Source organism: Lissotriton helveticus, chromosome 12 (assembly GCF_964261635.1).
Source record: "Lissotriton helveticus chromosome 12, aLisHel1.1, whole genome shotgun sequence".
NCBI classification, from domain to species: domain Eukaryota; kingdom Metazoa; phylum Chordata; class Amphibia; order Caudata; family Salamandridae; genus Lissotriton; species Lissotriton helveticus.
In genome coordinates this window covers 892,055,096-892,071,470 of record NC_136073.1, presented here as the reverse complement: position 1 = coordinate 892,071,470, position 16,375 = coordinate 892,055,096, and the positions used below count along the sequence as shown (strand labels likewise).

Sequence of the window (16,375 nt, the reverse complement as noted above, 5' to 3'; positions counted from 1 at the left end):
CCAGTGTTCGACCTCATGGTCAGAGGTTCAAATCCCGGTGGGTCCACTCAGCCTTTCATCCATCTGAGGTTGATAAAAGGAGTACCATTGAGTTGGGTAATAGGAAACATCTGTTAATCAGCGGCAAGATACCTCCAGGTGAATGTGTGCTTTACAAATACACGTTATGTTATAGTAGCAGCACTTAGCATCTACAACGGTGCATCACGTTTAAAGGGACAGTGCGCGCTTGACGCTTAGCACACTTTTAACTGAACACCCCGGGCACGTCTCTACATACCTGCAATTCTTTCCACGGACCGGCAGAAGCACTTTTCCGAAGAATTTGATTACATTTAGTGGGGCAGAGGCAGAGCCAGTAGTCTCAGCAGGCATCCGCTACTGCTGATGGGACAGTACGAATTATGCCGATCTCTGCGAGTCTGCTGCACGTGCGGTGGAATAGTAAAAACACAAACAGATCTAAGAGCATCTTCTGGGACACGAAGCAGTACTTCAATACATCCAACCGACTCCACAGCATTTCGTGGGACAGCATAGACAGATCCCATAGCATTTCACGGGACAGTATACAAATGTATCCCAGAACATTCCATAGGCACTACAAAGAGAACCTTGAACCACCAGACCGAATATCATTCCATGGGGCAGTACAAACAGATCCCTGAGCATCCCACTGGGCAGTAGCACCAACCGCTCTAAAAGCATTCCACGGGGCAGAACAAACATATATCCCTGAGAATCCCATGGGGCAGTACAAACATATCCCTGAGAATTCCAAAGGGGTACAAACCTATCCCTGAGCATTTTATGGGGTAGTACAACCAGTTCCCAGAACAATTCTTTGGACAGTATCAACAGATTCCAAAGAATTTCATGTGGCAGTACAAACAGATCCAAACAATTTAGAAAGTCCCAAACGTTTCAAGGGATAATATAGGCACACCCAAACAGATCTCAGACAATTTCATAGGACAGAACCGCATTTCTAAAAAGACACACAGCATTCCAATGCGAAGTGCATACACAAATCGGACAGTACATACATAAATCCGTTCAGACCTCGTAACATTTCATAGGCAGTACATACAGATCCTAAAGCATTTCATGGACAGTGGCGACACTTCTGAACCCTACCCCATAGCGCCTAAAAGGAGAGTGCAAAAAAACAAGGGTGGTTGGGCCCCGTGGGAAAGAGGGTAGGTAGGGCCACAATATACTATAAACTTAGGAATTTTTACCTAAACCTCTGGCAATTACTTGAAACAATGAATGTTAGTTGACGGATAAACACAACTTTATTCGTTTACCCCAACAATTAATTTTGTCTTTTGTTTTTTTTTTCAGTTATCACAATTTTTTGTCTTTATATACACAGAACAAAGGTCGCCATCAACTTCAACATCTATGTCATAATTACGAGCACTTTTTTGATTTATATGTATTCACATGTTTACTGTTGCATTTTTTTCACTGTAAATATTTAAAACTTGTGTTTCAAACCACATATGGCCATACATGAAGTTGATGGCGACCTTTGTTCTGTGTATATAAAGACAAAAAATTGTGATAACTGAAAAAAAAAAAGACAAAAATAATTGTCGGGGTAAACGAATAAAGTTGTGTTTATCCGTCAACTAACATTCATTGTTTCAAGTAATTGCCAGAGGTTTAGGTAAAAATTCCTAAGTTTATAGTAAAAGGAGAGTGCAGCAATTCTCAAGGGACACCAGAGCAATAAATCGACCGTACCAGCACTTCTAGCCAGATCACCACAAGAGACCGTGCCAGCCACTCAGACGTTTTAAGACATGGGCAAAGTGGGCTCTGGCCCAAGGCCCCAGCCTTTTTAGGGGGCTCCTTTTAGAGCCAGCTCTGTTATGTCTTACCCTGATGATCTTAAGTAATTCTTAAACACATTTTTTAAATACCGTTTTCCTTTCATTTATTTGGAATGTGGTTGATAGTTACGCCCCTGTCATGTTGAAAATGTCACTCATAATTACACTGAAATTATGAAAATGTCACACATCGCAATCTGAAACCTTGGCCGCTATGCTAAGTCTACCACACACAGCACATTTGAACATCTCAAAATTCCATGCCACAGAACTCTACTATAAATAATCTAACCCTACAACATTCCATACCACATAATTGCAATCCTAAAAATTAAAAAACACATATTTCCACTTCACGCCATACCACATAATTCCACATCACATAATAACATTCCACACAACGTAATACCACTCCAAACCACATAATTATACTCCACACAACACAATTCAACTACACAGAATTCCACTTCAACCTATATAATTATACTTCACACAACATATTTACACTCCAGTCCGAAACATATAATTACCCTCCACAAAATACAACTCTGCAACATGCTGCATAATTCCACTCCGCACAATTATACACCACGCCACATAATTCCACACGTCACACAATTCATCCCCACACAATTCATCACACAACATAATTACACTACACATAATACCACTCAGAACCACGTAGCAACATTCCTAATACCACTCAACATGATTTTCACTCAACAGCGCACACTTCCACGTCACACAAATTGAACTGTACACATTTGCATTCCACACCACATAATTCAACAAACTACATAATTCAAACCAACAACACAATTACACAACACACCACATACATCTAATCTACACCACAAAATTCCACATCATGCTACAATATTTAACAGCACATAAGTAAACACCACTACACTCCACAGCCAGCTCACAAACCATTGCAAATAATCTCTCTCCAAGGCACATGTGGAGAAGTGTGGTTCAACGGTTAGAGGCGGCAGACCCGGAGGCAGAGGTCGGCCCGGGACAAGGGTTCAGTTCCCGACGCGGCCGGGTGCAGGACCAATGTCAGCGGGTCCGATAAATCTCGCCTCGGTGCCACTCTAACCATGGGGTCCCACGCTGCAACTCTGGGCAATAGCTTGCTTAATCTCCACTCCGGTCCCACCACCACCGGGGATGCTTGGCTTCACCTTGGGGATGCCCAGTAAAGGGACCATCTCACAGGAAAAGCCAGGACGGGTTCCCCAGTGGTACAGCGCTGGGATGCTCCAGGGTAACCACGCGCTCTATAAATCCAGCATTCATTCATTCATTCACAATCCCACTCCATGACACACAATCCCACTCCACATAATTCTAGTACACTCTATACCACACAATTACTATCCACATAATTCACTTCACCTGCTGCCTGTTCTTCTGCCCACTTTCACTCTGAAGAGTGGATAAAACAGCTTGCAGTTTTTTTTGCTCAAAAAATTAAGACTATTCAGGAGTCTTTCCCTGTTGTAGACCCCACATTGCCAGTACATAGCTCTACTTTCACCTCCTTGAGTGAAGATACCATGCCCTCCTTTTCGACATTCCCTCAAATTACCTGTTTAACCTCGTTTGATCTTCTATCTCGACTGCAATCAGGTTCTCCTATGGACCCCTGTCCGGCTAAATTCTTGGGCAGAGTAGCTGCAGCTGTTAACAGCCTGCTGAACCCTCTGATGAACATGTCTTTGTCTACGGGAGTGGTTCTCCTGGCATGGAAGCATGCACTGATTTTGCCTCTAATCAAAAAGCCAAATCTAGATCCCTTGACGCATGCTAATTACAGACCGATATCCCTTCTCCCTGCTCTAGCGAAGGTTGTTGAAAAACACGTGCAGCTCTCGATTACCAACTACATCGAGAGCAACAACCTTCTTCATGACACACAGTCGGGGTTTCGTGCTAACTATAGCACAGAGACAGCCCTTCTGGAGGTCACAGAAGCTATCAGGGAGACGCTCGATCTAGGAGGTAAGGCTGTACTAGTCATGCTGGATCTGTCGGCGGCTTTCGACACCGTCCCGCATGACGGTCTCCTTTTAAGACTCCAGGAGATCGGGTTCCGCGGGACGGTGTTGGACTGGTTTAGATCTTTTTTATCTGACCGCCGACAGGTGATCTGGGCACCACCGTTCTCCGCTGAAATGCCATCGCTAGGGGTGGGGGTTCCTCAAGGATCCATTCTGAGCCCCATCCTTTTCAATATCTATATGGCCCCTCTGGCGGCGGTGGCGGAGGCTTTTGGTGCCCAGGTCATATCCTACGCTGACGACACCCAGCTCCTGTTTATTTGCAGGAAGGGAGAGGCGTTTTATGGGGCAAGAATCAGGGACTGCCTTGGCTCCGTTTTTTCGTGGTTCCAACAACATAGCCTTAAATGCAACTCAGACAAGTCTGAGTTGCTCTTTTTTGGCTGTGCTCCGGACCCATGCTGGAAATCCTGGTGGCCTCAAGACATGTTTCCTCCAGAAACGTTATCAATGCAGGCCAAAACTTTGGGTGTGATCTGTGACGTTGGTCTGTCATTTAGATCCCAGATTAATGCACTATCAGGGAAATGCTTCAGCATCCTGCGGATGCTTAGAAAATTTTTACCGTTGCTGTCACTGCAATACAAGAAAATTGTAGTTCAGGCATTAGTTGGATCACGTTTTGACTATGCTAATGCACTGTATGCGGGCCTGCCGAAATACTTGTTGGCAAGATTGCAGATAGTCCAAAACTCTGCTGCAAGGGCAATTTTTGGCCTTCCACGCAGAGCCAGAGCCTCTGGTTTGCTTAAGGAGCTACATTGGCTACCGATCTCTAAAAGAGTTATTTTTAAAACTCTGACTCTGGCTTTTAAAGCCCTGCACTCTGTAGGCCCTATGTACATCAAGAAGAGACTGGCCTTTTATGTTCCAAAGAGGGTGTTGCGATCGGCTTCATCTGCCACGATTGTGGTCCCGTCTATTAAACGTGCTCGGATGGGTGGTCGGTCCTTCCGCTATCTAGCGGCCCTCCATTGGAATGGGCTTCCGATCTCCTTACGGAAAGCCAACAGTCTCCTGACGTTTAGAAAGGAGCTAAAGACGTGGCTCTTTTCTGCGTGATTGCCATGACCTCCTGAGTTGCTGTCCGGATATACTGGTCTCTGATCTCTTTGCTAAAGCGCCGGGACACCCGTCTGGGTAGCCGTGCGCTATAAAAGAGTACGCACATAACATAACATAACATAATTACACTACACACCATGCCACATTATTTCACTACACAGATCCAATCTACACAACACAATTCCACAGCTAACTATTCCAAGACCATATATGACTTGCATATATGCAAATGCATATATTGCAAAACCATATATTGCAAATGATTGTTTACCTTCCAATGCCTCCCAGCAGATCCTGTTCCTGGAGGAAGCTGCAATCCTTCTCCGGCCCCTGTCAACTCTCCTCTGTGCTGCCTTATCCAAAGCTTCTCAGAGGCTGTGCCCTGTGGAGAATTCTCTGTCTGAGGGCCCCCACCCCCATCCTTGTCAGGGTCCTGAGCAGTGCCATGCCCTGTGGTGAATGCTGTCTCTGGGGCCCCCACCCTCTTCATTCTCAGGGTCTGACTCCTGAGCAGTGCCCTGTGGTGAATTCTCTCTCTGAAGACCCCCATACTAGTCAGGGTCCTGAGCAGTGCCCTGCCCTGTGGTGAATGCTGCCTCTGGGGCCCCCACAACCACCCTTCTCAGGGATTGACTCCTGAGGAGTGCCCTGCCCTGCCCTGGGGTGAATTCTGTCTCTGGGGCCCCCACCCCCTTCCTTCTCAGGGTCCTGAGCAGTGCCCTGCCCTGTGGTGAATGCTGTCTCTGGGGCCCCCACCCCCATCCTTTTCCCTGTCAGCTCTCCTCTGTGCTGCCTCCTGCTCTCTGGGGCACCCACCCCAATCCTTGTCCTCTCCTGTCTCAGAGGCTGTGTCCTGTGGGGAATGCTCTCTCTGGGGCCCCCACCCCCACCCCCATCCTTTTTCCAGGCCTGGCGCTCTCTGGCTGAAGAGAAACAATTTAAGTTGTTACTTTGTTTCTCTTCAGCCCTGGGCCAGAGCTGCAGGCTGCTTGAGAGAGAGGAGCAAGCCAAAGAGCTGAGGGGGCCCCCTTCATTTCCTGCTGAGTGCTCTCCCCCTCCTCCCCCCCCCCCCACCACAGGGGCTGGGGGGGGGGGTGTTTGTTACACCCCTGGCAAGGTGCAAGGCTGAAGGGTCCCAAGGCCTCCTGCACCAAGTCCCTCTGTGTCACCCCCCCCCCCATTCACACAGAGTTCTATCATCTCGCTCTCCCCTCTGCATTGCTTCTTCCTTTGAACTGCCCATTTGACCTCTCCTGGTTGCCGCTCTCTTGAATGTTTCTTTCTGCACTCCAGCCTCTCTACGCTGTCAAGAAACTAAAGCTATTAAACCTGCCCGGAAGAAAGGCTGAAGCGAACTCATTGCTCAGGCGTGTGCTTCAGTACTCACTTCAGTGTGGGGCCGAGGGGGCCCCTTCAAATGTAGGGAAGCCTGGGCCCCCCACCCCCCGCACCGCGGGGGCCTTTGTTACGCCCCTGCTTAAAACACAGAGTCAGCATGCTTTAAAAGGCAGGTCCTTATGACCAGTTCCAGCCGAATGAAACAGGCTTCCTACAGCAGACAGCTGTAGCAATACCACATGGTATCCTGTTTCCTTAGCCGTGGTGCGGCGGTTTTGCGGAGTGGGTGGGGCCGCGTTTGCCAACGGACGTACGCAGCACTACGGAGGTAGTGCTTGCGGCGGACGTTGGCCGACAAACGCAGCGAAAGGGTTAATAGCGGATAGTATCCCCCATCAGTATCTTTGTACTGCGAGCAGATGAGTCTTGCTGGCCATCTCAGGTTTTTATTAACTCTACGTGCTTCCTAAAAAACACGCCTCCCAGTCATGCACTACTTGTAGTATTTTGCTACATGGTGTATCTTCTAGGAAGATCTCATATCAGAGGAGGACATGATACTGTTTCCCAGTCGACCCTCTTCTTCACAATTGTATATATTTTTCGTGTGTGCTCTGCATTCTTACCTGTTATAAAAACAGTGCACTGCTGCTTTGTGCCCTAAACGCTGGGTTGTTTTATGCATTACTGCTGCTTGTAGTGGTTAAATAATATGTTGTTAAAAGTTAGGTTACTTATTGGGAAGGAACATTTTCCCAAAAATAAATGACAAGGATACTTACACCAGAGAACTACTGTTACAGGAAAGTATCTTTTTCATGTAGAGGTCTGTATTTCAACTGCAATGCTTGCTGCAACAGCAGTTAGTAGAATCTGTAAGTCCCAGACAAATGATGGAACTTGAGGGGTTGAGACGTTAATATACCTTGCTATAGCTCGGTGGATACGTCCAAGAAATGTAACTCCCCTGTCTCCTTCGGGCCTTGATTTAGTTACGTTGGCAGAGTTGTGACTGGAATATAGGAACTTGCAGTAGCCATCTTTCAGCTGCATGTGGAAGAGCCGGGCATGTGGGTCCTGGGGCTGGAGCAGGTATTGATGCCGACCATCCTCTTGGGGATATGTTTTTGGAAGTCACATAGTGATATTGGAATAGAAAGGGTTCCTGCAAGTGGGCAGCTATGTGCCCTCACTTGAGAACAGAAGGTTTAGAGTTTGTTCTTTCCAATGTCTTAATAATGTGAATTTGGCTGTCCTTGTATAAGTAAGATGCTGTGCTTACCTGAACGTACGCCTTTGTTTTTTAGGTGCTACTTATGGCATGAATGTCATGACCGGTTACCCTGCTCCAGCTGCTGCCTCACAATTCCCTCAGACCTTTCAGCAGCAAGCCTTCCCTCAGCCTTCTCCCTTCGGCCATCAACAGAATGGTATGTATGCGCATCTTGTGTCTGTTGCTTACATGTTTTCTTTGTGTTAGACATCATGGAAGGCCCAGTAAACTGAATAAACAATCTAGCTGTTAGTTCTAATGACTAGGTGCCCTGAGACTGGATTTCTGTACGAGACCAAACCAGTGGTCGAAGTGATTTTAAAAAAGTATGGGAACTATGATGCTGTCCTCGAGCTGGGGCGGAGTGACTGAGCGAGGGGGCAGAGTCAAAGATGTGGCTAACAAAACATTCAGTAACTTTTTGTTGGTCTTCCACTTTCGGGTAACTTCATATAAAAACAATACACAAGTTAAATGGAAATTTAGTTAATTAGTTGCAAATACATTATCGTATATCATGAAACCTCTATTCGTTAATGCACTGCAGAGGTCTGTGTCTGTAACCAGAGCGTCACAGAAGTGAATCCTGGTTGGCGCAGTGGAGAATAGAGAACTGTGTATGTTTAGTGCTACGAGGTTCCAGTCTGTGACAGAAAGCACTGGGAATAGTTAAGTAATTATTTTAAACTTGCATTAAAGAAAGTATAAGATACAAAATGTGCAAAAAGGTTTAAGATAAAATGGTGCTTCCAAAATTTAGATTTTAGTAATACCCAGAATGTACATAGTGCAATTTTTGGGTAACTGTCCATTAAAAGCACACTCGCCACAGCTTAGCTGGTAACTCCCTTGCAATAAAACTGTCACCAGGGAAGCTTCAGTTGATTACATCTATTAAAGCCAATACCGGCTTTCAGGCAACCTTTACATTTGCAGATTAACCCATTGCGCACATTTACATTTCTTTCAAGGAAGCGGGCACTCTGACAAGAAGGCTTGGTTAGTTGTCTGCCCGTCTCTCGGTTTCACAGCAAAGGAGACTTCCTGCCTTACACTTCTTTTGATGCATTTCAGCACTCTGAATTAACCGTCCCAGGAGGTTGTCTTTCCTCAAAAAGTTGGGGAGCTGTTTTATTAAAATTAGAAAAGTATGGGCATGTCTGGAACATCGAGACGGGTTAGGAAATGGTCATTCACCCGCCTTCTCCTCCTCCTCCTCTTCCTCACTACACATATGGTTCCTAGATTTAAATGTCCATTGAAGAGTAGAAATACTGGTGCATGCTTGCAAGTCGGGCAGACTTTCACTGGAGGAGGTAGGAGGGAATAGATCACCTTGAAGAGTCCGAAAAGCAAATCAAACAAACATGCTCTGAATTAATTTGAAAAAAATTAAATTATATTGAACAATCAGTTTACACTTAGCGGTAACAGACAATGGGTGTACTTAAATAGGGTTGTGTATAAGCAGCGTCTGTCTGTACTTTGTAGGCCGTTCCTCGGGCTGTTTACAGCGGTTGAGTTATTAGACTAGAGCTTTTATTATTTACCTTATTTGTGCAGTTTTGTGTAGAGTTCACATGACATGAGGCCGCCTTTTATAGTATACACATGGGGGACTATGAAACAAAATATAATGGTTCTGTATAGACAGGTAACATATGAGTGTAACAAAACAAGCAATGGATAACTGCTGGTAAAGCCGAAGTCCACCAGTGGGACCATTAGGGTGAGTGACAAAGAAAGAGCTGAGTACCGGATTAACATGAAGTGCAGGAACGAATGGATATTTCAAGTAAAAAAGTCAGATGCTGGGAATTAAAGCACAGAGTTAATAAGAAGGAAGGCTACAAAAGAAGAGGCTAATTAATGGGTGTAAAGAAGGGGGGGTAAACAAAATTGAGCTATAGGAAAATAGAGAGATGACCCCAAGAGATGCATGTGTTTTGAAATCTTGCAAACGGTGTGTAAATCCGCACTTTGTACTTATAGAAGCAAGGCTGGCAGTAAAAGAAGTGCAGTTACTGCCAGCCTTGCTTCTCGTAAGCAAGGACTATAAGCACCGCTTGCACGTTTTCAAAACACATAATTAAAAGCATTGTCATTTGCAATGCCAATAGCTCAAACTCTTTCAAATGCAAGACCTATTGCATTGAAAATGCTTGTTTTTTAGTTGTAAGACCATTAACCAGTTGCAGGTCTGCAGTATTAAAACACTCTTTCACTGCTAAAGCACAAGTTCCGATTCCTGAACAGCGAAAAGCTGAAACTAGTAAAGATCTTCTTTCACGAAGAAGACTAACAAGATAGGGCATGAGCCAGGCTTCAGTAACAAGATCTGCATACACCCTATGTTCTTGGTTCATTCCAAGATAAATGCATCTCCCTGATATCTAATACAGCAAAACGGGGTCACTCATATTCGTTTTAGGCAGTAGAAGGAGGGCTCTTCCTCAATTTTAAAATGAGGATAAAGTGTTCCACGGCAAAATTAACCATAAAATGCCAGACGTCAATGCAAAGATTTTCCCTTTACCTAAGGAGAGGTGCTTTGGTGTGAATTCCTGAAGCGACTGGTGTCATTTAGCAAATCACTGAGCAGATGAAGATACTTTAGCTTAACAGATGTGGATTTAGCCAACATGTAGAGCAGAGTAATTCTGAGTCATTGTAGCACATTCTCTCGTCTACAGGGCACAGAAACAGAAATACTGTAAGGCAGCTAAGACCTTCCCAGCACATATTATGAATAATTCTGGCCGTTTACACAGTATGTCGTCTTTTCTGTTTAAAAAACATAATATCATCCAATAGTCATTCGATATAATAGTGCTCATTGTATTAAATTGGAAAAGATGAAAATCTGAAAAGCTCTGCATGGACTCCCATCATTTTCCTACGGGTGACATGTATTTTGGCCGAGAGTGGACCCAAAGCATCCCCTCTGAATAAGAGTGTCACAAAGTAACTCAATTCTGCCAGGCAGAAAGGTCACAGGGCAAATCTCTCATCTATAAAATATCACTGTATTAAGCCTCCGGTCCTCACACAGCGCACCCCTCCAATCATCATGCCAAATCATAATATGCATCCCTTCCTGTAAAGCAGAAGGCAGCCACGGAGGGGCTTACTCCTCCCCAGAGACAGGACCACAAATGCAACATGTACATTATTAGTCAGAGCATCTCCGCTGGGCAATTTTGGCACCAAGCAAGCTTTTATCAGAGGAAGTGCAGCAAAACAAGCTGCACACGTGAGGTTACAAGCCGGGTCTCGAGCACAACGTAGCATAAAGCAACTGCTACCTCCACAGAGTATTGCACAGACCCTCCCTGCCATAAGCATTGGGGGAGGAGGAGGAATTCTACCAAGATCATGCTCCACAAAGGGCTGAATGGAGCATGGCAGGATCTGAAATGAAAGGGTCCGCTCGGAAGAAGACAGCTTCGTACCAGGAGTTTACCAACTATACTCTCCGCCAACATAGAGCCTTGTTGATGGCTTCTCTCCACCTGTGAATGGCAAAGGACAGGGGCTGGGAAACCAATCCGAACAAGCCAGTCAGCAGGACGAGTGATGCTGCTGATGTGGCGCGCCTACAAAAACAAAAGGCGGAAAAAGGAACACTCAATCTAATCTTTGCAAAAACTAGGGCCTACTGCACCCACCCCACCTGCCACATCTCGGAAAGCAGTAAAAGACTCACAAAGCAGCTGAGCATGAAGCAGGAGATGCAGGAGGAGAGAGTCATGGTGAGATGCAGAGAGGCGTGGCCGCGGGGAGGGGCAGCGGGAGCGGCGCTGCAGCGACCTTCATGGTTCCCCTCTTTGGGTCCTGGTACTGCGGCCTCAGCAGCCGCTGCCTGCTCAGTGCCAGCACCCCATCCACAGAGGAGCGACGAGAGCTGGCCATCTGCAAGCGGCCCCAGCAGGTGCACTGGCTGCTACAGCCACGCACAATGGAGGAGGTAGGAAAGGAATGGAAGCAGGAGGGGCGTGAGCAGCAAAGGGCGTGTGGGCTCCACCCACAAGCAGAAGAGGAACCCTCGGCAGCAGACTGTCTATCATCACTCATGGTCATGGACCCATCCACACACACCATGTCTCTGCCCAGTCTGCCGTCACCGAGGATGGGACCGCATGACCTCTGCTAAAACTGATCGAGATCTACACACTCTGTCGTCACTCATAAGATCTATCCAAGTACACACCCCGCCGTCACAATTCCCATACACGTACTGCTGCTAGATATGAGATCTGTGTTCACGCTGTACAATAACCGATAGTACTCCATCCGATTTAATACAGCGCTTTCTATACACGTGCAGGCCTAAAGCGCCTTCAAAGTTGGCAAGTTTCTACTCAGTTTGGCACACAAGGCTGTAGACTGGAAACTCCCATCACAAGGGACGAAAAAGCAAAAAACTACAAGACCGAAACAACGTGCATGCAACTAGAACATATGTAACATTTAGTAATTTATTTCCCGATCTTCCTGATGAAGGCAAATCCTAAGTTAATCACTTTTTATGTAGCACTAAATGCTACAGGAGCAGTTTCTAAATGTAACGAGAAAATAACTGTGGTGCCGAACGCGGGATTTGAAAGCAGTGGTGCGCGCGCACTTCAGAGGAGCGGGTGGGGGGGGAGGGTGCCTGTCGTCTGTGCCGCTCGCTGATGCGCGTCCTAGACATGGACGGAAATGGGCGGGACAAAGGCGGGACATGCGCCCGCCTTTGCCCAATCGCGTGCCTTTTAAAAAAATATATAAATACGCGAAAGCCAATGCCTGCCGGCGAAAGCCTGATCGCACGAGCGTGTGGTCAGCTTTCAAAACCCCTTACAAGAGGTCTCGCTCGCGAGTAGTGCTGCGCACTGCAACGCTAGGCGCAAGACCTAAAAAGGAGGAGTTTCAACTGCTCCTTAGCACTTAGAAGAGAGGTAGTAATGCGTAGTAACCGGTGATAAGTTCCAGTGGCTAGCTCCACTCCCAGAAAATGATTGTGTCCCAGTCTGCCTCTCTCCATGGCTTCATGAAGGAGCAGTGAATTTGAACTGTGCAAGCGCTCTCGTCCTCCAGAGGTTTTCAGTTCTTATGTCAGGTGAAGGAAGTGACTGTGTGCAAGACTTCATGGATGATACAAGCCATCTTAAACTCTGTTCTGTCTTCAGTGAGCAGCCATGGGAACAGTTTTGACACAGGAATGCCATGCTTACTCAAACAAAGCAAGTCCTTCTCTTTTATGTCCACAAGTAGGGGTTTCCACAAATAGACCTTTTTGAAACCATAAACAACGCAAAATGCCTGAACTTCACCTCCAGGTTCCTGCATCCACTATCCAAAGACAATGCTTTATGGATGAACTGGTCAGAGATATTTGCCTACACTTTTCCACCTCTCGCATTTCTTATGTTTATGGTTCGGAGCCTCAGGCAACCGTGTCTCATGCTCATTCTAATAGATCCCACTTGGGCTCGTCAGCCATGGTTCACATCTGAAAGAAACACGTAGTGATAGATTCCTTACCTTAGAATATCCCCAGGCGTCAGACTGGATCTGAAAAGATTTCGTCAGCAGTACCCCTGCCTCAACCATTTCCTAGTGTTGCCTAGTTTGGAGAAGTTGATGGTGGCATCGGGTGTGACTTGTGTGGTTTTTATTTTCAATGCAACATACATTCCACCCAGTATGTTGCAAACTCTGTGTCGATGGTAACTGCAGTGTGCCTCCGGGATCAGGCCCGTCACCAGCAGTTTTCATTCCATATGTACAGCCCCTCAGTAACTGCTGTTGAGCTTTGGGCAGTCATTTCATAACTACGCTAACAGCCACATGAGTTTTAAGCTATTGATCTATTGGGAAATTGAGCAGCTATTTGACTCAACCTTTCCATCTTTCAGGATTTGAGTGAATATAAAACTGAGCTGTTGGGAGACGTCAGTCGCTGTTCTTGGGAGCTCTCACACCACTTCACAATAGTAAAAGGCGATTGAGTTTTTATTTCTATGGCAGCTCCACCATGCTATCCCTAGAGGTGGCAGATAGAGCATCCCATCTTGGTGTCCTTAGGATGGAAAGGGAACACGGATATTTTGAGGTCGAGGCTCTCTCCTATCTACAGCAAGCCTCTGGAGATCTCAAACTGTTAACATCATTATTGGGGTGAGCAGCACCCCACATCTTCACGATTAAAACCCGAGATTGGAGTGAACGATTCGCAGATGTGGAAGGGATTAGACATACTGTGATTCCGAGAAAAAGTATATGTAGGTACCAGAGAGGTTACGTTTTGGCACTCTGGTATCCGAGTTCTGGGGCCATCTTTTAACCATGAGCCCCCTCCTGTGCTCCTGTCCATCGGCCTATCGCTGTCTGGCTGCTAACATCAAAAAGAAGCGCTCCTAGCTGTGTGTTGGAGGTAGTGATGCATGCATGCAAGGATGACGCGCACACTATAGTTATAGGACATTCTGCAAAGCACTTTTTGTCCTAGCTTTTAAACGGCAGGGCGTTCTTAAACTTACACCTGAAGTCACCCCTTCAGCTGAATTTACCTGAATCACTGCAATGGTAATTTAACCTATGTTATTGTGTGGTTCTTGTCGATGCAAGCCATCCTGCACATACCAAAGGAAAGCGAGATCTGAAGTGGTTGTTACATTGTAATCCTTATTCAGAGATTCATGGCATTGACCAGTAACAGCCTCTTTATCTCTTCTGTCGATCAGGTGCCAGCTTTGGAGGTTTCCCTACAGCCAGGCCTTTACAGAGGCAGCAAGGCCCTCCGGCTGGACTTCACACAAACCCTTTCATGGTGAGTATTAAGAGTTGCAAAATGTTTGGTACTTCAGGAAGTACCCAGTCAAAGTGGTGGTGGTGGTAGTTGTAGGGCATAGGAAAAAATAATACACTGTAGCTGAACCAAACTTAAACTACACAAAACGTTTAATGTCTAAATTTATATCTTTAATTAATGCAACACCTTCCATTTATTATAACTCATGCACTTCCATGCACAGTGTATTCAACTTGGTAGCCACAATAAATTAAATGGAACTCCCTATAACTTGTGGGTTCTACACCCACTGCTTGTACCATTTTACATTATCTCACTTATACCAACTAAAATAATATTATTTACAAGAATAGTTATATCGCAAATCAAATCTTTTTTGAAAACTGTGTATGGTAAAGTGGTGCGTATGGAGGTGCAAGATTTATAATCGGTTTAAGGTTTTGCCTAAATTATAAACTAAATGTATAAGTGTAGAAATTTTAATTTTTGGGAAGTTTGTTTTGTAGATAAAAAATACTTAGAATAATTTAAAGGGGGTGCATAATTTATAAATGTAAGAATTTGTAATTTTGTGTATTTTAAATTGAATTTCAATGTTTTTTTATTTATGATAAAAAGGTGTTTCAAATTGTTATGTTTACTGTTGAGTGTGGTACAGTAGGGTGGAGGTGAATGTCGTAGAGTATAGTGTTGTAGAATGGAATGTGGAAGAGTGGAGTGGTGTACTTGGAATGGAGTGGTATGAAGTGGAGTAGAATGGTGTAGAGTACAGTGGAGCAGTCGTTATATAGTGTAGTGGCATATTACAGTACAGTGTCATGGAGTGCAGTAGAGTGGAGAGAAGTAGATTTGAGTAAATTTTTATAAATTGGAGTGGCATCTTCTACAGTTGAGTGGTGTCATAGAGTGTTGGAAAGTGTCGTAGGTTGGAGTAGTGTGTTGCATTCTGGGGTTAAGGAGAATAGAATGGAGAAGAGGGTTGTATAGTGTAGTGAAGGTGCATAGAGCTGGAGTACAGTGTTGTATAGTGGCACAAAGTGTAGTAGAGTCTTGTAGAGTGGAGTAGACTGTTGTACAGTGTGGTGGTGGCGTGTGGAGTGTTGTACAGTGCAATAAAGTGAGGTGAAGGGTCATGCGGTGGAGTGGCATAGCATAACGTGGAGCAGCGTGTTCTAGAGTATAGTGGCATGGACTCAAGTAGATTGGTGTGGCATAGTATACAGTGGAGTAAAGTGTTGTGGAGTGGTGTGTGGTACAGTGGAGTGAACTGGTGTGTTGTACTGTTAGAAAGGGGAGTAGAGTGTGACAGAGCGGATTAAGATGTTCAAGGAAGGTGGCATAGAGTGTGGTACAAAATGGTGCGGTAGGATAGAATGTCATACAGTTGAGTGGCATATAGTAGCATACGGTTGATTGACGTAGTGCAGTAGTGGAATATAGTCGAGTAGTATCACATGAAATACTATATATTACTAGGGTGGAGCAGCATACAGAAAGTGGAGTAGAGTCATAAAGTGCTGTACAGTGAGATTGAGAGAAAGGCATTGTTGTACAGCGTAGTGCTATACAGTGGAGTATAGTGTACAGTAGAGGGGCGTATACTGTTGAGTGGAGTATAAAGTAATGTTGAGTAGAGCTTAGTGAAGTGGCATAGAGTTGAATAGCATACATTGGAGTAGTTTACAGTGGAATAGCGTGGAGTGGTGTAGAGTGGAAGAACTGTGATTGTTACTGGCGTACAGTTTAGTGACATTGAGTGGCATATAGTGGAATAGCATAGAATGGAGTGTCGTAGAGTGCATTAGGGTAGAGGGAATTGGCATGGAGTGGCTTAGAATGGAGTGATGTACATTGGATTGTCGTAGAGTGGAGTGGCGTACAATAGAATAGCTTACAGTGCTGTGGTGTATACTGAAGTGACGTGGAGTGGCATAAAGTGGAATTGCGTAGATTGGAGGTACGTATATTGAAGTGTCATAAAATGGAGTGGCTTAGA

The 16,375-nt window shown here is 45.3% G+C and overlaps 1 protein-coding gene across 1 annotated transcript in view; it reads left to right on the top strand.

Annotated features, from left to right (window-relative positions):
- The window catches only part of AGFG2 (ArfGAP with FG repeats 2), a 564,405-nt gene that overhangs the window by 505,040 nt on the left and 42,990 nt on the right, over positions 1-16,375 (top strand). Inside the window, exons 11-12 of the mRNA XM_078670884.1 lie at positions 7,618-7,740; positions 14,312-14,397. Coding sequence (XP_078527010.1) covers positions 7,618-7,740; positions 14,312-14,397 — 209 coding nt within the window. The remainder of the gene's footprint in view (positions 1-7,617; positions 7,741-14,311; positions 14,398-16,375) is intronic.